A 27,341-nucleotide genomic window follows, 5' to 3' on the forward strand; every position below is an offset into this window, starting at 1 on the left:
CCAACCCCACGGGGCAGAGGCTCCTTCCTGGAGGGCAGTACACCCCAACCCCACGGGGCAGAGGCTTCTTCCTGGAGGGAGGGCAGTACACCCCAACCCCACGGGGCAGAGGCTTCTTCCTGGAGGGAGGGCAGTGCACCCCAACCCCACAGGGCAGAGGCTCCTTCCTGGAGGGAGGGCAGTGCACCCCAAACCCATGGGGCAGATGTCCAGAGCCAGGGATGCCCTCGACTATGTATGGAGACTGGTTCATGGTTCTCAGCGGGGCCATGGCTACGGGCACCAGGAGCGCAGTGGAAACTACCCTCTGGAAGCCGTGGAATAGCCAGTACCCAGCTGCCCAGTGAGAAAACTCCTGTTTCGCGCCTCTGTGGAAGTATGTCTGGTATGTGTATATGTGAGTGTGTGTGAGCCGTGGTGTGTGGATGTGTGCATCTCCCTGTGTGTGAGCCATGGTTTGTGGATGTGCACGTCTCCCTCTGTGTGTGTCTGTGTGTGTGGACCGTGGTGTGTGGATATGGATGTCTCCCTCTGCGTGTGTGTGCGTGCCATGGTGTGTGGATGTGTGCATCTGCGTGTGTGAGATGTTTGTGGATGTGTGTATGTGTGTGTGTGAGAGAGAGCCATGGTGTGTGGATGTGCACGTCTCCCTCTGTGTGTGTCTGTGTGTGTGTACTGTGGTGTGTGGTTATGGACGTCTCCCTCTGCATGTGTGTGTGTGCGTGCCATGGTGTGTGGATGTGTGCATCTGTGTGTGTGAGATGTTTGTGGATGTGTGTATGTGTGTGTCATGGTGTGTAGATGTGTGCGTCTCCCTGTGTGTATGTGAGCCATGGTGTGTGGATGTGTGCGTCTGCATGTGTGAGATGTTTGTGGATGTGTGTGTGTGAGCCATGGTGTGAGGATGTGTGCATCTCGATGTATGCATTGTGGCGTGTGTATGTGCACGTCTCCCTGTGTGTGGGAGCCATGGTATGTAGATGTGCATGTCTCCCTGTGTGTATGTGAGCCATGGTGTGTGAATGCATCTCTGTGTGTGTATGCACACTGTGGTGTGTGGTTGTGCACATCTCCCTGTGTGTGTGAGTCATGGTGTATGGATGTGCATGTCTCCCTGTATGTATGTGTGTGTGCCATGGTGTGTAGATGTGTGCATCTCCCTGTGTGTGTGTGAGCCGTGGTGTGTGGATGTGCACATCTCCATGTGTGTATGTATACTCTGGTGTGTGTGTGTGCATGTCTCCCTGTGTGTGGGAGCCATGGTGTGTGGATGTGCATGTCTCCCTGTGTGTGTGTGTGTGTGAGCTGTGGTCTGTAGATGTGTGCATCTCCCTGTGTGTGTGTGAGCCATGGTGTGCGGATGTGCACATCTGTGTGTGTGTACACACACCATGGTGTGTGGATGTGTGTGTCTCCCTGTTTGTGAGCCATGGTGTGTGGATGTGCACGTCTCTCTCTGTGTGTGTCTGTGTGTGTGGACCATGGTGTGTGGATACGGACGTCTCCCTCTGTGTGTGTGTGTTTGCCATGGTGTGTGGATGTGTGCATCTGCATGTGTGATGTTTGTGGATGTGTGTGTGTGTGTGAGCTATGGTGTGTGGATGTGCACATCTCCTTCTGTGTGTGTGAGCTGTAGTGTGTGGATATGAAAGTCTCCCTCTGTGTGTGTGTGCGTGTGCTATGGTGTGTGGATGTGTGTGTCTGTGTGTGTGTGTGTGGGTATGCGTGCCATGGTGTATGGATGTGCGCAACTCCCTGTGTGTATGCACGCTGTGGTGTATGTGCACATCTCCCTGTGTATGTGAGCCATGGTGCACGTCTCCCTGTATGTGTGTGTGTTTGTGTGAGCTGTGGTGTGTGGATGTGTGCATCTCCCTCTGTGTTTGTGTGTGTGTGTGTGTGTGTGAGAGAGAGAGAGAGAGGGAGAGAGAGCGCGCCGTGGTGTGTGAATGTGTGCATCTCCCTCTGTGTGTGTGTGTGTGAGCCATGGTGTGTGGATGTGCATGTCTCCCTATGTGTGTGTGAGAGAGAGAGCTGTGGTGTGTGGCTGTGCACATCTGTGTGTGTGTGTGTGTGTGCGTGTGTGAGAGAGAGAGAGCACGCTGTGGTGTGTGGATGTGCACATCTCTGTGTGTGTGTGAACCATGGTGTGTGAATGTGCGTGTTCCTCTGTGCGTGTATGTATGAGCTGTGGTGTGTGGATGTGCATGTCACCCTGTGTGTGTGTGAGCCGTGATGTGTGGGTGTGTCTCCCTGTGTGTATATGTGTGAGCCGTGGTGTGTGGGTGTGTGTGTCTCCCTGTGTGTGTGTGCATGTGAGCAATGGTGTGTGGGTGTGTGTCTCCCTGTGTGTGTGTGCATGTGAGCCATGGTGTGTGGGTGTGCGTGTTTCCCTGTGGGCATGTGTGAGCCACGGTGTATGGGTGTACTCATCTCCCTGTGTATGTGTGTGTGCATGTGAGCCATGGTGTGTGGGTGTGCATCTCTGTGTGGGGGTGGAGCCATGGTGTGTGGATGTGTCTGTCTCCCCGTGTGTGTGAGCCGTGGTGTGCAGATCTGTAAATCTCCCTGTGTGTGCATGTGTGTGTGTGTGTGTGAGCTGTAGTGCATGGGTGTGCGTGTCTCCCTGTCTGTGTGCATGTATGTGAGCCGTGAATGTGGATGTGCATGTCTTCATGTATATGTGTGAGCTGTGGTGTGTGGGTATGTCTCCCTGTGTGTGCATGTGTGTGTGTGTGTGTGTGCACATGTGTTTTGTGGGTGTGCTCCCACATCTGCCTGCATCTAATTAAACTTTTGGGGCAAAGGCTTAACGTCAACTCTCTGTGCCTGTCAGTGTGATTTATGGGAAAACAGGCAGAAACGATCACGTGTTTGGTTTGTGCATTCACGACAAGCAATTCCGCGGCTCCCAGGGACGAGCCACCACCCAGATGGCAAGAGGAGCCCGGCCGGGGAGGAGGCGGAGATGGCACAGCCCAAGGACCCGCCTCAGGAGGACACAGAAACGCTCTCTAGGCCTGCGATTTTAGAGAAAACTTGTTCATTTAGAGGTGAAAAGTGTGTGTGTGTGGTGTGTATGGTGTCTGGTGTAGTATGTGTTGTGTGTGGTGTGTGTTCTGTGTGGTCTGTGATGTGTGTGGTGTATGTGCTGTGTTATATGTGATGTGTAGTGTGTGGTATGTGTTGTGTGCACTGTGTTGCGTGTGGTGTGTGCTCTGTGTGTTGTGTGCTGTGTGTGTGGTGTGTGGTGTGTGTGGTATGAGTTGTGTATGTTGTGTGTGCTGTGTGCTGTGTTGTGTGTGTGCTCTGTGTGTTGCATGTGTTGTGTGGTGTGTGCTCTGTTGTGTGCGGTGTATGCTCTGTGTGGTGTGCGCTGTATGTTGTGTGTATGTGCTCTGTGTGCTCTGTGTTGTGTGATGTGTTTTATGTGTTGTGTGTGTTGTGAGTTGTGTGTGGTATGTGTGGTGTATGTGGTACGTACTCTGTGTGGTGTGTGTTGTGTTACATGTGGTGTGTGCTGTGTTGTGTGCTCTGTGTGCTCTGTGTGTGGTGTGTTGAGTGGTGTCTATTGTGTGTTGTGTGTTGTGTGGTGTGTTGTGTGTGGTGTGTGTGGTGTGCTGTATGTGCTCTGTGTGCTGTGTTGTGTGTGGTGTGTGCTCTGTGTTCTGTGTTGTGTGTGGTATGTGCTCTGTGTGTTGTGTTGTGTGTGTTGTATGGTGTGTGTTATGTGTGCTGTGTGGTGTGTGTGGTATGTGCTCTTTGTTGTGTTATGTGTGGTGTGTGTACCGTGTGTGGTATGTTGTATGTGCTCTGTGTGGTGTGTTGTGTGTTGTGTTGTGTGTTGCATGTGGTGTGTTGCATGTCGTGTGAGTTGTGTGTGATGTGTGGTGTGAGTTGTGTGTGGTGTGTGGTACCTGCTCTGTGTGGTGTGTGTTCTGTGTGGTATGTAGTGTGTGTGTTGTCAGTTGTGTGTGATGTGTGTGGTACATGCTCTGTGTGGTGTGTGGTGTGTGTGGTATGTGGTGTGTGGTATGTGGTATGTGGTGTGTGGTGTAAGTTGTGTGTGGTGTGTGTGTGGTATGTACTCTGTGTGGTGTGTGGTGTGTGGTGTGTGTGGTATGTGGTGTGTTGTCAGTTGTGTGTGATGTGTGTGGTATGTGATGTGTGGTATGTGTGGTGTGTAATGTGTGTGTTGTCAGTTGTGTGTGATGTGTGTGGTACATGCTCTGCGTGGTGTGTGGTGTGTGTAGTATGTGGTGTGTGGTATGTGGTGTGTGGTATGCGTGGTGTGTGGTGTAAGTTGTGTGTGGTGTGTGTGTGGCATGTACTCTGTGTGGTGTGTGGGGTATGTGGTGTGTTGTCAGTTGTGTGTGATGTGTGTGGTATGTGATGTGTGGTATGTGTGGTGTGTGGTGTGTGACGTGAATTGTGTGGTGTGTCTGTGGTATGTGCTCTGTGTGGTGTGTGTGGTGTGTGTGTTGTCAGTTGTATGTGGTGTGTGTGGTACGTGCTCTGTGTGGTGTGTGCTGTGTGCGGTGTGTTGTGTGTGGTATGTAGTGTGTGTGTTGTCAGTTGTGTGTGGTGTGTGTGTGGTATGTGCTCTGTGTGGTGTGTGGTGTGTGGTGTGTGTGGTATGTGGTGTGTTGTCAGTTGTGTGTGATGTGTGTGGTATGTGGTGTGTGGTATGTGTGGTGTGTGGTGTGTGTGTGGTGTGAATTGTGTGTGGTGTGTCTGTGGTATGTGCTCTGTGTGGTGTGTGTGTTGTCAGTTGTATGTGGTGTGTGTGGTACGTGCTCTGTGTGGTGTGTGCTGTGTGGGGTGTGTTGTGTGTGGTATGTGCTGTGTGTTGTCAGTTGTGTGTGGTGTGTGTTTGGTATGTGCTCTGTGTGGTGTGTGGGGTGTGGTGTGTGTGTTGTCAGTTGTGTGTGATGTGTGTGGTATGTGATGTGTGGTATGTGTGGTGTGTGGTGTGTGTGTGGTGTGAATTGTGTGTGGTGTGTCTGTGGTATGTGCTCTGTGTGGTGTGTGTGGTGTGTGTTGTGTGAGTTGTGTGTGGTGTGTGTGTGGTACGTGCTCTGTGTGGGGTGTGTTGTGTGTGGTGTGGTGTGTGTGTGTTGTCAGTTGTATGTGGTGTGTGTGGTACGTGCTCTGTGTGGTGTGTGTGGTGTGTGAGTTGTGTGTGGTGTGCATGTGGTATGTGCTCTGTGTGGTGTGTGGTGTGTGTGGTGCGTGGTGTGTGTGGTGCGTGTGGTATGTGCTCTGTGTGCTGTGTGTGTTGTGTATGCTGTGTGCTGTGTGTGGTGCGTGGGGTGTGTTGTGTGTGGTATGTGGTGTGTGTTGTCAGTTGTGTGTGCTGTGTGGTGTGTTTTGTGTGAGGTGTGTGCTGTGTTGCATGTGGTGTGCGCTGTGTGTGGTGTGTGGTGTGTGGTGTGTGGCGTGTGCAGTGTGAGTGGCGAGGGAAGTCTGTTGTGTAGGAAGTGACACTCGCTGAGAGGTGGCAGCCGCCGCACCCCGCAGGGGAGACCCACGGGGAAGCCGTCCGAGCCGCGTTCGCAAAATGCAGTCGTACCTCCTCCAGCCCCGGACGCAACCGCGCGCACGACAGTCCGAGGTGGGACAGGTGTACTCACGATGTGCCGCGCGGCAAACACGCCGTCCACGATGGCGCAGCAGAAGGCGGCCGCCACACCGAAGCTGACGAACACGATCGCTGCCACCAGCTGCAACGGAAGGAGAGGCGTGGGGGTCCCGCTCGCAACGGCCCCGCGGTCCAAACGCAGACCAGGGCGAAGCCCAAGCCCCGGGTCGGGCTTCTCTCCCAGAAAGGTGTGTGTGACCCTCCGACCTGTCCTCGCGGGACTGACGGCCCAGGGCAGCCCCCCAGATGCCACCTGTGGGTCATCCCCACGCACTTACTGCCCAAGACCCACCAGGAACCTTCTGCACAGAAGGGCGTTGCCCTCCCCTGGGCCGTCAGCCCACTCCTCTGAGAAGCAACCCAGAGTGCGGGCCGTGTGCACGGCTCTAACCTGTGTGCTCATCACACACACACACACACACACACACACACACACACCCTGAGTGCGGGCCGTGTGCACGGCTCTAACCTGTGTGCTCATGACACACACACCCTGAGTGCGGGCCGTGTGCACGGCTCTAACCTGTGTGCTCGTCACACACACACACACGCGTGCCTGTGCACGATTACCACAGGTCTCACGGTAATTGATCAGCTTCACACACTTGCACAGCCTGCTTTTCATACCTAATGGTCTTGGAGCCAGGATGGTTTATAATGGTTTACAGTTAACCAGTGCCCGTGGATGGATTTTTAAACAGTTGGCAATTTCTTGCCACTATAAACTGCTACAAAACGGGGTGTTCTGTCCCAACCCTGAAAACTGGCATGGAGTCTCCATCCCCGTGGGCCCTGGGGGAGGGGTACCATTGTTCTCTCTTCAGTGTCTTGCTGGGTTCCATGCTGGGCAGAGCGGACCCTCCCCAACGGCCCCTGAAAACTGTGGCTCCGAGTTAGGACCCACTTGGTTCCTTCCCCACGGATGTGGAGCTGCTGGCTGGGGAGAGACGGCCCGGTGATGAGCAGGACCCGTCGGTGACAGCAGTAGGAGGGCCTGCAGCCCAGCACCGAGGTGCAGCTCCAGGGGCATGGACAGCCCCAGTCTGTTCTGACCCGTCCTTCACGCCAAGCAAGACAGCGGTGCTCGTCCGGACCACTGAACTCTGGTCCCAGCAGAGCTGACCACGCGCGAGGGTCTCCACACACTCGCAAGGATGCCCAGTGGAGACACCTCGGCCTTCCTTCTCCCCAGGGAGCCGAGCGTGTGGAGAGATGAGTGTCATCCACCGTGACCCTCCCGTGGAACTGCCACGGCCTCTTCCCCCTGACGGTGTGGCCCCGTGTGCCCCCCTCGGCCCCAGGCTGCACACCTATCATCACCCACAACCCAAACGGTGGCCAAATCCAGCCCATTGGCCTCGGCTCTAATGCCACCCGCTGGATTCGCAGATGGGACGCATTCCCAGCAGGCCTCATGGCAGCAGAAGGCGTGGGCGTGGTGGGCACCAACCTTGCCGGCCATGAGCCCGTGGTGGCCACCTGCCCTTCCCTCTCCTTCCAACCCTCCCCACACCACAGGCCTGCTGGGGGTCCTCCCTGGAAGCCCCGTCAGAGCCGGTTCAGGGCGCACCACGCGACTGGCAAAGCCCCTTTGCAGAGGAGACTGCAGCTTCTTTTTCAAACAGTGGGCATCCTCACTGTGAATCTGGGCATTTTTATCCCTCAGCAGAGGACGAGCTGTCAATCAGTAGCTTCCTGGTGAGTTCATGCTCGGGAGTCACAAATGGCACCTGGCATCACATGTGAGTGCTGAGGCGGCGGGGCTGACACAGCAGCCAGAGGGCAAGTCCATGAGTCAGTGCCCCCCAGGGGCGGGTCCCAGACTGGCGCGGTGCCTGCTTGAGTCACAGAGAGACAGTTCTTCCATCTCTGGCACCTTTCTTCTAAGGCGACTTTCAGCCACAGCAGATCAAACGAGGTGTCCTAAGAACTCAGCCATCGAGCATGTGCACTTCCAAAATGCACATTTCAGGTTTGTGAGAAGAGGCAGGTCTGAAAAAGGTCTGGGCAGTTCGTCTGCAGCTGAACACCCCTGAGCCTTGGCTCCCAGTGGTACTCGAGGGGGCGGATGGGGACGTGGCCGCCAGACCAAGGCCAGCACATGAGTTCTCAGGGTGGCTTCAGACCGCAGCCCTTGGCCTCGCACCCTCACCTCCCCAGGCAGAGCAGAGCAAAGGGGGCGTGCTGAGTGCTTCCGGGGGATTCTCTGAACTGTGGGCTGGACTCACCCAAAGTGGTCCTTGGATCCCCCTCTGGAAGGGAGGTGCCAGGCGGACTTATTCACCAGTGTCATGGATGCGCCCCATGGACCTGCAGCCCGGTGCTGCAGACGCAGACAGGCAGGAACCACACGCCTTCCCGAGACGCACGCATCTGGCATTTTGTCGTGAGTTGCCTAAAAGAAAGCTAATGGGCTCCCAGAAGGAGGCTGTGCGGAAAACTACGGCTGCATCAGCCTGGGTCATAACCAAACACATTTCTATTTGGAATTTCTACCTAACTGCTCTGGTTCACTTGACTAATGACTGAGCCCATCGCATGGCGTAGCTGCCCCGTGTGCTGGAGGAACAGACAGACGAGGCGGGTTCCCCCTTGAAGAGCTGACCCCGGCGGACAGCTGCCACAGCCAGAGCATAAACCAGGGCCCTGGGTGTGCATAGAAGAAAGGCCCATTCACCCTGAAAGGAAGGGAAGCCTTGAGCTAGCCCTGGAAGGATCAGAATTTCCTCAAGGGGAGACGAGGAAGGTGCTGGGGGCTGCTCGTCCGTGGGTGGGGCAGAGCCCGCGTGGTGCAGGGTTGAGGTGAGCTGCAGCCACCATGTTACTGTCAGAAGGTCGTCAATGCCGAGGACATGCGGTGGAAGGCAACATACTCCCTCCACCTTCCCAGAGAAAACGTGAAACTGCTGCATACAAGTAAAACGATTATTATGCAGAGCTGTATAAAGATAGTGGGCAGAAATTACACCTAACTGAAATTTCCTACAGTTGGTTTGGTATAAATACATAAAATGCATTAAAAATGTAACTGAACAAACACAAAAAAACACACAGATGGCTCAGAGGGCAACATTTGAGGTTTCCCAGTCAGGGCCAGGCTGTGGGCCCCCCCACCTTCCCAGAGGAAGAGGAAGGTCGGCCTCCAGCCGGCCATGTCCCCAGCTCTGGGGGTTGTTCCTGCCCCACAGCGCACTCTTCTCACAGTGCCAGCCTGGATCCGGGGGCTGCACGCCTTGCTCTAGCCTTGCGGGGAGAGCACGTCACGCCCCACCACATCTGCAGAGATGCTTCCAGCATTAAATGTGAAGATGCAGAGGGGGCGTGGTCCAGGCACAACTGCCACTCTTTCCTTAAGAACGCCCACGTTTTCTGTTGGGCACAATTCCCAGCCAAAGAGGCAGAAGGAAATGAGACTTAAAGATGCATAAATTCCCGTTAAAGCTTCCAGAGTTCTCTCCTCAGCACACCCGCTAATCCACACATCTGTGACGTCATCACCACTATTTGCATTTCACAGCAGCGCCTCTAAGGACTTGGGGCTGCAAGCACCCTCTCCCCTCCCCGGCTGGGCTGACGACCCTCAGGGCCCCTGGTGTCCCCAGGGGGACATCTCTCCACACAGCGTTACTCCCTCAGATTCCTGAGGGGTCTGTGGCCAGTGTGGTTCCCCCAGATCTGTTGGGGCTGACTCCAGGAAGCCCACGTGCAGAGTCAGCGTCTAAATGCCTCCAGGATGCCCACGTGTACAGTCGGCATCTAAATGCCTCTAGGATGTCCATGTGCACAGTAGGACAGCACTGGGATGTCCACATTCGTGGTCAGTGCTGGAATGCCTACGTGCACGTCAGCACAGGGCCGCCATGTCCACGTGTGTGGTCAGCACAGGGCTGGGGTGTCTACCTTCGGGGTCAGCACGGGGCCGGGGTGTCTATGTGCAGGGTCAGCACAGGGCTGGGGTGTCCACGTGTACAGTCAGTACAGACCCAGCTGACTGCTAAGACCTGCCCTCCTCGACCGTCTCGCCGTGCCCGGAGTCAGGTCTGCCGTCCCAGCCCTAGAGGACCAGGGGACTAAGTTGGAAGAAACTTTGGGAAGCCCAATCTCTTCTCAGCTTAACTGTCCTCTTTATAAAGAGGATTCCAGGGCTCTGTCTTTTTTCCGGAGACACCTAGAACAAAACAGATGCCCTCAGCCTCCCCTTGCCACCCCACATGGGTGCCAGACAGTCCCATGTTCCTACCTAGAACAAAAACAGACACCCTTGGCCCGCTCTTACCAGCCCATGTGGGAGCCAAACAATCCCGTGTCCCCATGTCCTCCCTGCTTGGAGGACAACATCCCTGCTCCTTCACAACCTCGCCAAACCTGGCTTACAGGGGAGCCTAACTCCAAAGCGTTTAGGTTTTTATTGTAACACAGCCTGGCCCCAATGCAAACTAGGTAATGACAGCCAATGGCCCAAAAACAGAAACTTGACTCAAATTCTCAGGGACCTTGACAACTTTATAACCAGGAACAGCAAATGGCAAGAGGCTCCCTATATTCAGGCGTTCTTCTGCCCTCCCATGTCAAGCTTGCACCCCTCATGAAATCTTTCTTCTTAATGAAAACCTCCCCAGGTCTCTCCTTCCTCCGAAACTCCTTTGACCCTTCAGATGAAGCCCCTGCATCTGCTCCTCACCACCTGAACTGTGATTTGTCTTTTAATAAAAATGGAAAACTGGAGAAAATTATGTTTCAAAAACTATAGCACACCTATTGTTAAATTCTAGTCTTGCCTGAGATTTGTCAATTTTTATTATTTTCAACAGTTTAGATCAAATTCTAATTTTTCTGGCTACAAGTCTCCAAAATAATGTTTTCAATTTTTTCTTTTTCCCCACTTTTCTAACTGGAAATCACTGAAACCTAAGCTGTGCTTTCTTAAAGTCCCATAAGATGAAGACTAGACGTTTCAGCAGACGCTGCCTCTCAGCCCCGGAAACAGAGAGTGCTACCAGGAACAAATCACCGTCTTTCACTCCAGGGCTGCGCTCAGCGCCCCGCCATGATTACTCTCTCTCCGCAGGAAGCTGCCCCGTCCCTTCACAATGCTAGGGTCTGGATTGACCTCGCGGAAGCAACAACATCTTGGACAAACACCGCCATTTTAAGCTCCCTGGATTAAAAACCACCAAAATCCAGCCCAGAAAACAACATCAACCTAATGTCTAATGTCAGCATGACCATAAACCACAAATGACATCTTCAACCAAAAACATGCCAACCCCGAGATAAACACCCCTTGGACCAAAACATTCCAACCCTGCCATAAAACTTCCTTCCACCCAAAAACATTCTGAACCTGCCATAAGCTGCCCCTCCCTAAACCCTTAAATCAGGCATCCCCAAACTGTTTACACAGGGGGCCAGTTCACTGTCCCTCAGACCATTGGAGGGCCGCCACATACTGTGCTCCTCTCACTGACCACCAGTGAAAGAGGTGCCCCTTCCTGAAGTGCGGTGGGGTGGCCGGATAAATGGCCTCAGGGGGTCGCGGGCCATAGTTTGGGGACGCCTGCCTTAAACACACAGAGTCCATAAGAGAAAGCACACCTGACCTAAATCAGCCAGAAGCCCCTCTCAGGTTTATTCTCCAAAATAAACCCATCTTTGACTGATGAGCTGCTTTTCTTTCTTCTTTCTTCAACTCTTGCAGCCAGTGGCCAGGAGTGAGCATTTGCGGTGTTTGTCTGTGGGTGAGCCGAGGCCCTGCCCCAGCTAGAAAAAGATTAACAAAAACCTACTGTCAGGTTCTTGAGGCAGCTGAGTGCAGTCAGGCCCCACCCCAGGAGAAGATGTTGTGGTGTCACAGGTGATCATCATCACAGCATTACAGCAGGTGAAATCAAGACTCAGCCCGTGAGAAGATGCCACAGGTGATCGTCGTCACATCATCACAGCAGGTGGAATCGGGACTCAGTTCCCAAGAGGAGATGCCACAGCACCATAGGTGATTGTCACATCATCACAGCAGGTGAAACTGGGGCTCACCGGGAGAGAAGATGCTTCAGCCCCACAGAGGATCATGGTCACATTGTTACAGCAGGTGATGCTGTTGCTTGTCGCAGACCCAGCTACACACAGACAGGTTCAGACTCTCATCTTGGTGGGAAATGACACACTGAAGCTAAATATCCCCTTTCCATCCCTCGCATCTCCACGCCTGCCCAAAATCACTAGATTCCTCTTCAGCCGGCTGCCAGACGGGAACACACCCGTCCCACCCGATCCCGCCGGAGTGCAGCTGTTCCGAGGCTTCCTCCACAGGAACGCATTCCATCCACAGCTCCTGACAAGCTCAGGGCTAGCCCTGTGCTGTCCACACCCTCGGGCCCTCCACCCTGGCACAGGCAGCTGTGGGCCCCTCTCTGTGGCCCTGGCCAGCCCCGATCATTCCACAGTCATCCAGGAACCCCCCAGAGACCATGCACCCTGCCCAGCACCACCCGGGTTGGTTACTGTTAGCAACGGCTTCAGGCGGTGAATGACAGAGTGGGCAAAGGAGGCGGCACTGGGGGGAGGCAGAGCCACTGCGCCCACCCAGGAAGGCTCTGTCTGAGGCCAGGCTGTGCACCGCAAGGGCAGCGGCAGGAAGCACCCCCTCATTTCCCCCATGACCTGGGGAGACGGCTCCTCCCCTCCTTTGAGGGAACCCGGGGGATTCTCCTCCTAAGACCACCCTCCCATTCGGTAGAGCCCAGTGGACCAGGCGGGAGCTGTTCTAGGTGCTGAAGACACACGTGCCCGCACGCCATGGCCCCCACCTTCTGGACTGACTGCAGAGTCAGCAGAGCGCCCGGCGAGCTGCCCCCAGAGACAGAGCCAGAGCCGGGGCCACCGCGCCTCCCCTCGGCCCCACAGCAGCCTGGGGTGCGCAGTCGGAGGGTGGAGCCGGCAGCCTCAGCCACTGCCCAGCCCTGCACTGGGAGCCCGGCAGGTGCTCAACCTGGCTTGACAGGCATGTTGGCCTCACCCAGGTTACACAGCTGGCAAGAGGCTGGGTCTGAGTTCAAATCCAGGGGTGCTGGGTGTAAAGAGAAGGAGGGGCAGAGAGATAGAGAGGGAGTCAGAGAAAGAGAGACAGAGGGAAACACACAGAGAGATAGGGAGAGAGAGAAGGAGACAGAGAGATAGAGAGGGAGACAGAGAGACAGAGAGGGAAACAGATGCAGAGAGACAGAGAGATAGAGACAGAGAGGGAGATAGAGGGGGAGACAGAGACAGATAGAGAGTCAGAGACAGAGACAGAGCGATAGAGAGGGAGACAGAGAGATAGAGACAGAGAGGGAGATAGAGAGGGAGACAGACAGAGACAGAGAGGGAGACAGAGAGATAGAGACAGAGAGGGAGATAGAGGGGGAGACAGAGACAGATAGAGAGAGTCAGAGACAGAGACAGAGCGATAGAGAGGGAGACAGAGAGATAGAGACAGAGAGGGAGATAGAGAGGGAGACAGACAGAGACAGAGAGGGAGACACAGAGAGAGGCAAACAGACGCAGAGAGACAGAGATAGAGACAGAGAGATAGAGACAGAGAGGGAGATAGACGCAGAGACAGAGATAGAGACAGAGAGATAGAGACAGAGAGATAGAGACAGAGAGGGAGACAGAGGGGGAGACAGAGACAGGTAGAGAGAGTCAGAGACAGAGACAGAGCGATAGAGAGGGAGTCAGAGGGAGACAGAGATGCCCCAGGTGCGCCTGCATCTTCTAACAGCCGCTGAGGCTCCCGGACGTGTAACTCCCTGTGAAGTGGACACCGAAACTGACCCAGCTGTGGCTTTCCGTGAGGAATTCCAGGGCCCGTCCAAAAATATCCGGATCCACGCAGATATCAGGACCCAGCCAGGAAACAAGCTGGATTTTCCAAACAAGCAGAGGTGGATGCCGCTTACGTGTTGGCAAAAGAGAAATTCCAGGTGTTGGTTTCAGACAGAAGCCTTGGCAAGCAGACGGCCCAGGCGCCTGTGGCTCTGGGCAAAGCCCCTGCCCGTGTAATCAAGGCGTCGACAGGTGTTGGCTCCTGGGCCCCGCGGGGGAGCGTCGGGGTGCTCAGTGTGTGTGTGGGTGCTGCAGGACGCGAGGAGCTTTTCCTGCTCACCGGGCGTCAGCACCACCGGCTCACATCAGGACGGGAGACAACGAGGGGAAGACTGAGGGGAGGCAGGTCGCCTGTGCCCGCTGTGCCGGGAAGCTCCACGTCGGCGCCCCTCTGAGTGCCACACTCAGCCCCCCGTGTCCCGGAGGCTGCACCCCAGCCCCAGGAGTGCCCGGAGAGGCAAGGCGGCTCGGACAGCAGAGAACACGGGCGTCTGACGCGAGGCCTGCCAGGGCCCGGCCCCACTGTGAACACGGGCGTCTGACGCGAGGCCTGCCAGGGCCCGGCCCCACTGTGGCCGTGGGAGGAGCCGGCAGCTCTGAGGCGGACCGCGTGTGCAGCTCACGGCTCGGCCAGCAGCAGGGGGTGGGGGTCAGGGTGGGGGTCAGGCTCTAGCCTGTCTGGGCTCAACGTGGCCATCAGGAGGACCACGGGAAGCAGATGCCACTGAAGAAGAGAGGCACTTTAAGAAATCAGTGTGACCAAGTCCGCCCTGAGTGGTAGGTTCACAGTCCCGCAGACCTCCAATCTCAGGGGCGACAAAACGGGGACAAGGTTGATTTTCCTGTAACTACACCTAGTTCCTGTGACAGACGTCCCAGCAGCCAGAAAAGAAGGCCGAGCTGGTGGCTCCCAAGTGTCTCCATGCCCCTGCCCTTGTGCCAGCCTCCTACCCTTCTCCCAAAATTAACCCAAGTCTGGAGGGTTCGGATGGCACCGTCTATGAGCAGTGACTGGGGGCAGGACAGGGTCCTCTTTGGCCTTCGCCCTGTCCCCTGCAGGTGTGGCCTGAGGCATTTGCATGGAGGAGGCGTGAACTGGTGTTTTGGGCAGATCCCACCACGTTTCAGGAGGGGTGGCCCAGAGGTCTCAGCCTCGGCCCGCAGGCCGCACGTGGCTGCACAGAGACCTCCTGATGCCACAGGCACGTGCACCTGGGAAAGTCTGACTCCAGCCACCTGTGGGACCGCAGGGGTCCCTGGGCAGGGACGTGGGACCACTGGCCTCAAAGAAGCACACACGCCCCAGCACGTGCCTGACAGGCACAGAGAGCTGGGGCCCCACCAGGGCCCCACAAGCTCGGGGGAAAGAGGCTCAGTGGTGAGGCTGTGGGTCCAGGGCCAACCCCGAGCTGGGTGCCAGCAAGTGTGGGCACCTGTGCCCGCACCCCACCTGTGCCGCGCCCCACCTGTGCCCTTGCCCCACCTGTGCCCGTGCCCCACCTGTGCCCATGCCCCACCTGTGCCTGCATCCCACCTGTGCCCGTGCCTCACCTGTGCCCGTGCCCCACCTGCACCTGCGCCTCACCTGTGCCCATGTGCCGCATGTGCCCGTGCTCTGCCTGTGCTCCACTCCCTCGTTATTCCCCAGCCGTGGGTAAGGTGGTGGGATCCAGGGTTGGATGGCATGTGAATGGGGCCCACCCTCCTGCACACCCAGCCCTTGTGGGACCTACGCAGGGCCGTGGGACCTTGGCAGGGGCTCTTGCCCTGGGCAACTCACAGTGTCCTCACCAGTGACCTGCAGAGCCACCCAGCACCGCCATCCAGGGATATCAGAAATCCACACCCTGCCCCAGCCCCACCCAAAGTGGTGAAGACCCTCACAGCTTCCACAGGAGAAGGCACAGGGCCGGATGCCCCAGGAAGGCTGATGGGGCTCCCAGGACAGTGAGGCCCTGAGCTGAAGCTAACAGGGGTGGGCACAGGAAGGTGGCCGAGACCCCACCCTCCTGCACTTAGAGCAATGGAGAAAACAGGCTTGGTCCAGAACAAAGACCTATGTGGTGTGTGTAGTATGTGTGGTGTGTGTTCTGTGTAGTGTACGTGGTGTGTATTGTGTGATGTGTGTGTCATGTGTGTTGTGTGTAGTATGTGTGTGTTGTGTATTGTGTGTAGTATGTGTGTGTTGTGTATTGCGTGGAGTGTGTGTTGTGTATTATGTGGTGTCTGTGTTATGTGTAGTGTGTGGTGTGTGTTGTGTGTGTCATGTATGTGGTGTGTTGGTGTGTTTTGTGTGCTGTGTGTCATGTGTGTTGTGTGTAGAATACCTGGTGTTTGTTGTGTGTGGTGTGTGTGGTGTGTGTAGCAAGTATCGTGTGTTGTGTGTAGCACATGTGGTGTGTATTGTGTATGTGTGTAGTGTGTGTGGTGTGTGGTGTGTGGCATGCATTGTGTTTAGTGTGTATTGTGTATTATGGTGGGTGTGGTGTGTGTAGTGTGTTTGTTGTGTGTCGTATGTGTGGTATATCTGGTGTGTGTTGTGTGTTGTGTGTGGTGTGTAGTATGTGTGGTATGTGTAGTGTGTGGTGTGTGTGATGTGTGGTGCATGTAGTGTATGTGGTGGTATTGTATGGCATGTGCATTGTGTGTGTTGTGTGTAGTGTGTGTGTTGTGTGTAGTGTGTATTGTGTGGTGTGTGTGATGTGTGTTGTATGGTGTGTCATGTGTATAGTGTGTAGTGTGTGTTATGTGTTGTGTGTCGTGTGTGGTGTGTGGCATGCATGTTTTGTATTGTGTGCAGTGTGGAGTGTGTGTGTCTGTGCGTGTGCCTGTATGTGGGGCACAGGAGAATTGCTAGTTAACACTGTTTCATGCCCTTCCCTTTCCCATCCCTGTGGGACTGTGCCAGGTTACAGAGCTCTTCCTGAAATCAATGACTCATATGTCTGTTTGGGTAAGGAGCAAACAGTAACTCATTCATCAGTGGAGAAATATCTAAAGCTGATGTGATTTGGGGCATTCTTCGGATGTCACTGGAGGCTAACATGATAATGGGCAGGGATAATGGTGAAGCCATTTCTAATTATCAGATTCCAGCCCTTAAGTGAACAGAGTGAAATCTTTACAAATGAAATGACATCATGTCTGGAATTTGCTTCTAAACAACATGAGAAGAAGCTGGGAGGGAACAGGACAAGTGATGGAGGTGGGTGGGGCGCAGAGGGTCCATTACGTGATTCTATCCACCCTTGTATGAGCTTAAAGTTTTCTGTGGTAAAAATTAAAAGTAAAAAGAAATTGAGAAAAAAGTGTTCCTGTGTATCTGTATGCATTTGAAATACACTCATTCTCTCTGCAGCTGACATTCACAGCCTGCCATTGATGCCTTTTGAAATAACCTGAATGTTCTGACATCGATGCACTGAAAACGGGTGTACAACAATGAGCACTACTTTCTAGAAAACTGTCATGGACAAGACACTCTCACATGCATTGGCTCAAATGTTCCCAACCACCATGCACACGAAGCCACTGAGGCTGAAATGCTTCAGTAAGTTTCCTGGGATCATGCAGCACTCATGGGCACCCAGGTTAAATTAATGTGAGATTGTAAAAAATGTGTTCACCATACAACATTAGCTCAGAAGAATGCCTCTCCTGAAAAGGCAGAAATGAGCCTGCACAGGCACCACAGACAACCCCTCAGAGCTCTGGTCTGGGGCATCTGGGTGCCCTCCTCACCTGGGTGTGGGAAAGCCCATGGAAAGGTGAACACCACTTGGCTCTGGCAGTTGCTGTCACTGTTGGGTCTTTATCCTGTTATTCCAGTACCCATGTGCTTTTACCAAAGCCATAGCAATGGTCCCCCTGCATCCAGACTCTAAAGGAAGAAGCAAGGGTTTCTATTTGTAGAAGACATGCTCTAGTAGATACAAAATCCTGAAGAATTCATCTTTTAAAAAACTGCTAGAACAAAGAAACGAGTTCTGCAGGGTTGCAGGATATTAGATCAACATACAAAGTCAATTGTATTTGTAAACACTTGCAATGGACAATCCAAAAGTTAAATTCAATTCCACCCGAAACAGCTTCAAAAAGAATAAAGTACTTAAGAATTAATTTAATTTGGTAAGTACTTAATTTAATAACTACTTAAGAAAAAGTAAATCTGATGCAAAACTTATACTCTAAAAACTACAAAACATTGTTTTTAAAAATTATAGAAGGCCGGGCGCGGTGGCTCAAGCCTGTAATCCCAGCACTTTGGGAGGCCGAGGCGGGTGGATCACGAGGTCGAGAGATCGAGACCAACCTGGTCAACATGGTGAAACCCCGTCTCTACTAAAAATACAAAAAATTAGCTGGGCATGGTGGCGCGTGCCTATAATCCCAGCTACTCAGGAGGCTGAGGCAGGAGAATTGCCTGAACCCAGGAGGCGGAGGTTGCGGTGAGCCGAGATCGCGCCATTGCACTCCAGCCTGGGTAACAAGAGCGAAACTCCGTCTCAAAAAAAAAAAAAAAATTATAGAAGGTCTAAATAACTGGGAACGCATTCCATGTTCATAGATTGGCATGCTTAACATTTAGATGGTAACCCTCCCTACACTGAGCTACAGATTCAATACATCCCTACCAGAATCCCAGCTGGCTTCCTTGTAGAAATTGACCATATGGAATTGCAAGGCATTCAGAATTGCCAAAATAATCCTGAAAAAGAAGAAGAAAGCTGGAGGACTCGCAGCCCTATTTCAAAGGTCCTATGAAGTCACAGTAATCAAGACTGCATGGTACTGGTACAAGCACAGACATATACATTAATAGAATATAATTAAAAGTCTACAAATAAACCCATAGAGCTATGGCCAATTAATTTTCAACAAGGGTGTCAAGACCATTCAATGAGAAAAGTACAGTCTTTTCAGCAAATGATGCTTGGAAAACTGGATGTCCACATGCAAATGCATGAATGTGGGCCCCTACCTCATATCACGGAGAAAGTTAATTCATGGTGGATCACAGAACCAAATGGAAGAGTTAAAACTATAAAAACTCTTCTACAAAAATCTAGGGATAAATCTTCATGTACTTAGATTTGCAAAGGATTCTTAGACATGATACCAAAAGCATGAACAACAAAAGAAAAAACAGATTAATTGGAGTTCATCAAAATTAAAACCTTTTGTGTCTCAAAGGACACCATTAGCGAAGTGAAAAGGCAGCTTACAGAATGAGGAAATATCTGCAAATCACACATCTGAGAAGGCACCTGTATCTAGAATACACAAATGACTGACAACTCAACAGGAAAAGGCAACCCAACGTAAAAACCAGCAAAGGAAATGAACAGCCGTTTCTCCAAGAATGTATGCAAATGGCCGATAGGCACAGGAAGAGATGCTCAACATCACCAATCATCAGAGAAATGCAATGAAAACGGTGATGAGATACCACTTAACAGTCATTGGATGACCAGAATCAAAACCAGACAGTAGCAAGGGCTGGTGAGGAAGTGGAGGAACTGGAACCCTCAGGCCTGTCTGTGGGGATGTAACACGGGGCAGCCACTTTGGAAAACAGTCCAGCAGTTCCTCAAATGATTAAACAGGATTACTGTACGACCCAGCAATTCCATTCCTAGGTACATGCCCAAAAGAAATGAAAACATGTTCACACAGACACATACGCACAGACGTTCACAGCAGCATTGCTCACAACAGCCAAAGGGTGGAAACAGCCATAATGCCCATTACCTGGTGAATGGATAAGTGTGGCCCGTCCATACAGTGGATTATTATTCAGCCATAGAAAGCAAGGAAATTCGGAATAAGCTTAAAGACATGATGCACAGTGCCAGACACCAGACACAGAGACTGCATGTGACTCCTTACTCCCCCACATGCAAGCCCAGACACCAGATACAGAGAACGCATATTACACATTACTCCCCCACACACAAGCCCAGAGTGGGAATCTCCAGAGACACGAAGTTGATTCCTGGTCACTTAGGCTGGGTAGGTAGGGTGCTAACAGAAGCGGGTGGGTTTCCTGCTGAGGTGATTTATGTTCTTAACACTGGCTGTGCTGATGGTTCACATACATGTGAATACGCTAAAAACCATTGAATTGTGCACTTTAAATGTGTGACTTTTACAGAACGTAGACTATATCTCATTAAAGCCTTTTTTTAAAAAAAGAAACAGAAATAGTCCCACACTGCCTACCTATTATGTGCATTACCAAAGCCCAGCTTCACACCCTGCTTCTGCCTTCAGGAGGCCTTCCATCTGCAGGCCCACCCAGCCCCACAGACCCTGAAGAGATGCTGTCTAGAGATCATCACAGGGGTAAGCTGGCTCCCAAAGGTGGCCTCTATTTCCAACACCTTTCCGCAGACTGGTGTGCATGAGTCCTTTGCCCACCTTGGTCAGCTGTGATGCCCACCCTCAGGAGCCAACAACGGGAGGTGGCTGGGAGAGAAGATGCTGGGCCTATCTCTCCATCTCTTGCAACAGCTGGCCAAGAATGGCATCTCACCCTGCAGTGCACACTGTATCCAATATGCAGAACAGAACACTTTGCTCCACTAGCATCCCAGTGTCTTTGCAGCCACCCCTCCAACCCTCCAGGGACGTCCTACCCTCACGCAATCAGGCTGCATCTGCCCGAGGTTGAGTTTCCTAGGCAGCAGAAGCAGTTTGCTGGGTCCCATGCAGGGTGATATGGTTTGGCTGTGTCCTTACCCAAATCTCACCTTGAATTCTCACGTGTTGTGGGAGACACCTGGTGGGCGGCAGTTGAATCATGGGGCAGGTCTCTCCCGTGCTGTTCTTATGACAGAGAGTCTCATGAGACCCAATGGTTATTAGAAGGGGGAGTTCCCCTGCACAAGCTCTCACTCTCCTGCCTGCTGCCCTCCATGTAAGATGTGACTTGCTCCTCCTTGCCTTCTGCCATGATTGTGAGGCTTCCCAGCCACATGGCACTGTAAGTCCAATTAACCTCTTTCTTTTGTCAGTTACCCAGTCTTGGGTATGTCTTTATCAGCAGCATGGAAACAGACTAATACGAGGGCTTCTGAGGGCACACGCTGTGGCCCAGCCATCTCACCCTCCCTCTTGGCCTGGAAACCAGGATCAGGCAGGGGTTAGGGGCCCAGCGCAGGTCATTTGCACACTGCATGATACAATAAGATGACAGCCAGTGCAGGGAGAGCTGGGAACTCCAGCCTGGTCCGAGGCAACAATTGGATGGGGCAGAAATGGCCTGTCCACCTCCCCTCCGAACCCCGATCTTAAAATTCAGTCCTGGCTGTCACTACGAACTCACAAAATTCACTAGTTTTTGTTTTTAAAGTTATAGTCCCCAAAACAGTGCATCAACAGATTTCCAGTTGGACCTGATCACTGCTGCCATGCAGAGAGCCACTAGCATCATGGACAGGCGGTGTCTAGATTTCACTCCGCATTTCTGCCATGTCAACCAGGCACTCCTTCCTGGTTTTCTGTCTTTACCTCTCCTCTTAGTCTGGGCAAGATAAACATTAACCAAACTAGATGAGAGGGAAGACTCTAGGGCTGCTGGTTCAAAAGGAAGAGAGGCTCATGCACGCATTTTTGCCTGAACTTTACACACTAGGACTTAATTTAATTTGCCACCACCGTCCCAACTTCACGCACTTGCGGAGCTTCCCAGGCCTCACCGTTGGTGCCTGCACCCCACGTGAGGTTGATGCAGCAGCAACCCAGGGCAATGCTCACTTAGACTAAGGTGTGAATCGTACCCACTGAGCCCTGCACCCAGGACTGTGCAGGCCACAGCCCAGGGAACCTCAGAGCTGGTCCTGTAGATGCCAATGCTTTGGGGAGCGGGGGGTAAGGGGGCGCTGACGCTTCTCAGAGCTCCAGCACAGCTGCACCATCCCCAGAGGAGGGCTCATGCGCCCCACCACCCCACATTTGGAAGGAGCACTGAACTTTCTTACCATTTGTCTTCTATTCTCCACCAAGTTGATGCCAATAACTCCTAAGAAGGATCCAAAGCCGAGCTGAAACCAGCGAAGAACGAGAGAGAAACACTCATTAGCGCACCTGGCAGCTTAACACCAGAACACTGACATTTAACAGCAAACAATCCCACCCTCAAAAGCATTTTCTCCAGGGGCAGAGGTCCCCACCTCAGAGCCTCAACCTCTGAGCAGAGGCATGCCAGCCGGCGTTGGGTGGGCGTCTCTGCAATGCCACAGTCCTGCCGTCTCTACTCAGAGGTATTTAATGATGAGTGTGTTTGGCTCGTGACTGTGGGGAAAGAAAGGATCCTGCTCCTCCCCAAGAGACAGCATCTTCTCGGGGACCCCGGGCCACGGAGCACCACCATCTGCCCTGTCTTCTCCAGGTCTGCGGTGCCCCTCAGCACGGTTCCTGGGTAAAGTATTAGGAGACTACAGCCGTGGGCCCCAGGGCCACCTGTGACACCCGCTGAGACTGCCTGACTGTGCCCGCTGCTTCGGGAGGGTGAGCAGGGCAGGCTGTCAGCAGGGAGGCACCAGGCGTGGGGATAGGGCGCCTGGGCCAGGCTGGGATGGGGCCTCGGGCGGCAGCACAGGTCACCAGGATTCCGGCGGAGCCCCCTTGCTCCACAGGAAGCCCCAGCCCTGGGCAGAAAACGATGCCGGGTTGTCAGGAAATATGGAGGCCAGCGGCCGGGCACCCACACCCTCCACCCCAGGCCCATCCCGGCAAGTGATGCCCACCTAGTGGAGGAATTTTTTAAATCAGTGCAAAGAACGTGCGTTTCAGCAACGCCCACCGAAAACGCGGCTTGGAGCAGCCCATGAAAGTGCCTCCCGCAGACAACACAGAGCCACCGAGGACCGACGCTGCAGAGGCCTAAGGTGGCTGCTGCTCACAGGCGGCCGCACCGGCCGGTCCTATTTCCCGGTGGGCGTCCGGGGGAAGGGGTGGCCCACGCAGTCCAGCCTTGGAGCTCCTGGGGCCGTGGTGTGGAGCCCAGACTTCTTCATGTGAATAGTTTCACCTTTATCTGTGATTGTGTCTGTGCATCTGTGGTGACAGACATGTACACACGTGGTGTTCACCAACGGTTTGAGAATTCTCCAGGGATAACAAGAATATTTCTTCATGGGCTGAGCTTCAAAATACCACAGCTCAACTCCACAGTTCAAAAATATCAAAATTTCACTTCAACATACATGTATTAAAATACATCTGTTTCACTACATTTTATTTTGGGGGGACTTTAAAAAAAAAACAAAAACCTTTCTTGACAATGTTGAGATGTTTTTATGTTCTAGGCCGCTTCTTCTGGATCCGCTTTTTCCTTAGAGTCTCTACATTGGCACAAAATCTCCAGAGAGGTGACTCAGCCACATTTCCTTAAAGCTGATTTTATGTGTTGTCTCTCTAGTTGGCTTTCAGAACTGTCTGGGCTAAAGGTAATTTCCATCTGGTCAGTATAGTGTTAATTCAACACCCAGAAAGTAGATTCTTTACAAAGCATAGCTCGAGAGTTAACCAATTTTTGATTATGTTATTTTGAGGAAACTCTCAAATAAGTGAAGCTTGAGAACAAACAAAACCAGCACTCAAGGCTGATCTTGATATTTTGCAAATCACCTGGAGTTTCCTCCTCACAGCTGCCTGCCCTCTGGGTTCCCAGGCCCCCCTTTCTGCTCAGGAAGCAGAAAGCCCCTCGCATATGAGACCAGGATCCTCACACCACCAGCCTCTTGCAATTTCACCAATAAATCTTTTTCCACACAGACACTCTTCGTATATGTTTATTCATGAATTATACACAGGTAGATAGCACAGATGTACAAGGCACAGCCTAAAGATATAAACAAAGGAAGATATAAAAGTGAAATAAACAGCATTTGTGAAGTATTTCTAAATGCTGAGTGCCAAAAACCTTTCATCTTTGCTGACTGTCATCAATAATATTATCCATCCTGGCAGGACTTTAGGTGAGAGTCACGAGATTGAAGAAGCCACATTTTAAAGTCTTGCTTTAGCAGTTTATGTCATAGCAGCCGGGCTCCAGGGCACGGGAAGGGTGTCGCAGCTGATCCAAGCCACTTCCACAGAGGCTCCCTGTCCCAGAATGCAGGCACTTGGGGCCATTTTTATTGCTAATGACAGTGGATGTAATTTCATAGTTCAAAAAATCTCGGTAATTTGGATCTGGGTGACCAGTTCTCACCAGGCCCAATTAGGCTACCATCAATTTACCTCGCCGCCTTAACGTCCAAAATCTGGTCTGAGGGGTGGTGACGCCAGCACCATCACCTTCTGGTGGTTCCCACCTGAGCGTGTCACTAATACAGTCTTTGATCCACGGCTTCTTGGCAGGAATCATCTCTTCCATGGGCTGGAGTGGTGGGCCTGGACCCTCAGGGTAAAATCCTTCTGGGGTGCTGGGGGAGGCTCTGTTTGGCCTTTTCGGGCATCCTGGACTCCTGGCCCCTCCTCCACCGTGGGCATTTCCCGCCGCCTGGCTCTGGCCCCTCCCGTCCCCTGGTAACCCTGTGACCGCATTGTGTCAGCCCGGACAATGGAGGGCAGCTGGCCCTGTTTTACGGTCAGCTTGGACCTCAACCCGAATCCTCTCTGCCTTGGGCCTGCCTCCGTCCCGGTCCTGGGGATTGGGACGTGCACGTCTGTGGGGGCCGTAACACAGCTGACCACGAGCACCGATCGGAGCCCTCCCACCTCCAGCCCAGCCCTGTGAGCTGGCATGGACTCCCTCTGAGAGAACCGCACACCACCCGCCCCCCAGCCCAGGCCACCGGCTCAGCACACTCACAATGATCCCTGGGTAGTAGCCACCCACGGTCACGTTCTCTGTCCTGGTTGTGGCAGCCAGCCCGACGGTCACTATGAGGATGGACACCAGCAGCAGAGACCCCACAAACCAGAGCGACGTCTTCTTCCTCCTTGCAAGCCCTTCAGTAGGGAGGAAGGTGAAGACGGGTCAGTGAGGGCTCAGGCTCGGGAGGGTGTCACAGGCACCCTCCTCTCCAGCCCCGCAGGCTCTGGGCTGTGCTCCATGGCCCAAGGGTCCCGGGAGGCACTATCCTCGTCTGCCTCCAGACGCACCTCAGGGGTCCACCCCCAACCTCCACTAGATAACAGAATGAAACCTCTGGACCACAAGCCACTGTACTGGATGGCCTGGTATTTGCAACCAACCCTCATTCTAAGTGTCACAGAACCCAAGAAAGCCAACCGCAGAGGGCCACTTCCCACAGCCTGCCTCTTCCTCAGTGTGACTTTCTCCCCTCGGTGTCCTGGTGTCCCTGGAGGACAGGGAACAACTTTTGGTCTTTTGTTTACTGTTTCACCGTCACCATTTGCTCACAGACACACCCTCTCCACCTGCCTATTTCGGCCACACACAGCGTCGGGGCTGCTGCCGCCCAGGGAGGGCCAGGGAGACAGGAAGAAGATGGCAGCCATCCAGCTGTGCCGTCTGGCTTGCTTTGTTTTGTTTTTTGAAAACTAAATCATCTTGATCACTGTGTGACTCCAAACGAAATAGGGAATTTAAAAAACCATGGCAAGGCCTTCTCCAAGATTGTGAAAATCAACATTTGTGTGTGTGCGTGCGTGTGAGTGCGTGTGTGCAGGGAAGCAGACCCCACCCTGGAGAGCCGCCAGCAGGGAGGACAGCCACGCAGACATCATCCACGCTCTGGAAGGTCCACGTCTGAGGATTTGCACTTCCGCAATCCCATCAGCGGAGCTCAATGGCACGGAAAGGTTATTGTGCCCAAAGAAGGGGTTGTTAAGTCCTCAGAAATGAGTTTCACAAAACTATAAATCAATGTGCAGATGCAGAATCGCTCTGCTGATCTGAGAGAGCCATTTTTATCTGGCTGACCCAGCAAGGGCACAGCCTTCCTTCCAGGCCCTCAGACTCAGCACAGCCACTGGCACAGCCACCCTGCCTGCCTTTTGACCCTCACAAAAACACACTTATCCCAAGAATTTCATCCTAAAACGCTTTTTACCTTCCACCTTGGAGGCGACCAAGTCACTCCACTTGCTAACGTAATAAACCATTGGCTCCCACCAGCCAGCCAGGCTGCCCCCTTGACCCACTGCACCAAGGCAGCCAGCAGCACCATCCTTGGTTTATGCTCCAGGCTGAAGACCAGCGGTTTCAGACTCTCCCTGGTTGTCCCATCTCCTGCCTCCTTAGAGGCAGGCTTGTTCCGTATCCACAGGGCCTTTGCACCTGCTATCTCCCAGCCAGGTGCTCGGAGCGGCTCCCAGCAACCTCTGAAGGCCTTTTTAAAATGTTGTTGCACAGACACCCTGAGCACAGCTGCCCCCACTCACCCCTGCGCTCTCCACAGTCACCCCCTCACTTCTGCCCCTGCAGAGCCTCGCCGGGTGTGAGGAGGCGAGGGGACGCCAGACAGACAAGAGTACACGTTGCAGACACTGGAAAATGCCAAGTTCAGTGGAGAAAACTTAGGCAGGACTGGGGTCAGGGCGCTCGGGATGCGTCACCCACAGGCAGCGGGCAGAGGACAGAGCCTTCCCTGGGGGGCCTGACGATGGCACAGCGCACCCTTCAGCCCAGTGGAGTGAGGCCCTCCTTCTGAAAGCCACCCTACTGAGACACCGAAGGCTTCGGCCTGGTGCGGGCCGGGGAGCAGTCCCCACACCCAGCCCAGAAACCCGCCCTAAGTGTGGGCTCCCCTGCAGCCAGGGCCACGCCTGTGCCCTACTGGTACCCAAGCGATTTCTGCAGGGGTAACACTGAATAAGCTTGGGGGTTGAGCAAGCGGGTGGACGTGGGGGCGGGCACAGCACGAGCAGCCCAGAGGCCAGGTTGACTGCCCAGCACCTGGTGCCTGCGCACGTCAACCGGGGTCTGTTAGAATGACACTTCCCCCGCCCCGCCCCATGCCTGTGGCCACACCCCTTCCCGTCCCATCCCAGGCCACGCCCATGCTCCTGCAGGTTCCATCCCAGGCCACGCCCAAACCTTGTTCATCCCATCCTAGGCCACGCCTACGCCCCCGCCCGTCCCATCCCAGGCCAAGCCCATACCCCTGTTCATCCCATCCCAGGCCACGCCCATGCCCCCCCCCCGTTCATCCCATCCAAGGCCACGCCCACGTCCCTGCCTGTCCCATCCCAGGCCACGCCCACACCCACGCCCCTACCGGGCCCATCCCAGGCCACGCCCACGCTCCGTTAATCCCATCCCAGGCCACGCCCACGCCCCTGCCGGTCCCATCCCAGGCCACGCCCACGCCCCTGCCGGTCCCATCCCAGGCCACGCCCACACCCCTGCCGGTCCCATCCCAGGCCACGCCCACGCCCCTGCCGGTCCCATCCCAGGCCACGCCCACGCCCCTGCCGGTCCCATCCCAGGCCACGCCCACGCCCCTGCCGGTCCCATCCCAGGCCACGCCTGCCTTCCTATGCGCGTGTCCTTAGATGGGGAGGACGCTCCCCCCGGGTGGGCGAGGCCCGGGCACGCGACGCCTGCCCTGCACGAGGGACGGGCGCTGCACCTGCCAGTCGGGAACTCGCGAGGCCTCCTCCAGCTCCGCCTCTGGGTTCCTGGCTTTTCAGCCTCAGACTTCCTTCCGCCTCCCCGCCTCCCTCGTGGTATTTGTGAACTGAAAACCAGCCCTCGTTGGGCTGGAAAAACTTAGGAAGGTGATAATGACGTTTTTACAAGGAAAAGGAAGACTGTGGGTCTGGGTCTATGCTGAAAAGCGTGATTTGTATGCTGCTCACAAGAGCAATAGTTATTTTTTATAGAACACTCATAAATACTGAAAAATACGAAAGGGAA

General features: G+C 53.9%; 1 protein-coding gene across 6 annotated transcripts in view; it reads right to left on the reverse strand.

Moving 5' to 3' along the window:
- TMEM255B (transmembrane protein 255B) overlaps nt 1–27,341 on the reverse strand; it is a 45,658-nt gene that overhangs the window by 13,833 nt on the left and 4,484 nt on the right. For all 6 annotated transcript variants that reach the window (XM_074387389.1, XM_074387388.1, XM_074387391.1 and 3 more), the window contains exons 2-4: nt 24,327–24,466; nt 21,487–21,549; nt 5,634–5,723 (exon numbers count right to left, since the gene is read on the reverse strand). In XM_074387389.1, the coding sequence (XP_074243490.1) occupies nt 5,634–5,723; nt 21,487–21,549; nt 24,327–24,466 (293 nt within the window). The remainder of the gene's footprint in view (nt 1–5,633; nt 5,724–21,486; nt 21,550–24,326; nt 24,467–27,341) is intronic.

Source organism: Saimiri boliviensis, chromosome 16 (assembly GCF_048565385.1).
Source record: "Saimiri boliviensis isolate mSaiBol1 chromosome 16, mSaiBol1.pri, whole genome shotgun sequence".
In the NCBI taxonomy this organism is placed as follows: Eukaryota; Metazoa; Chordata; class Mammalia; order Primates; family Cebidae; genus Saimiri; species Saimiri boliviensis.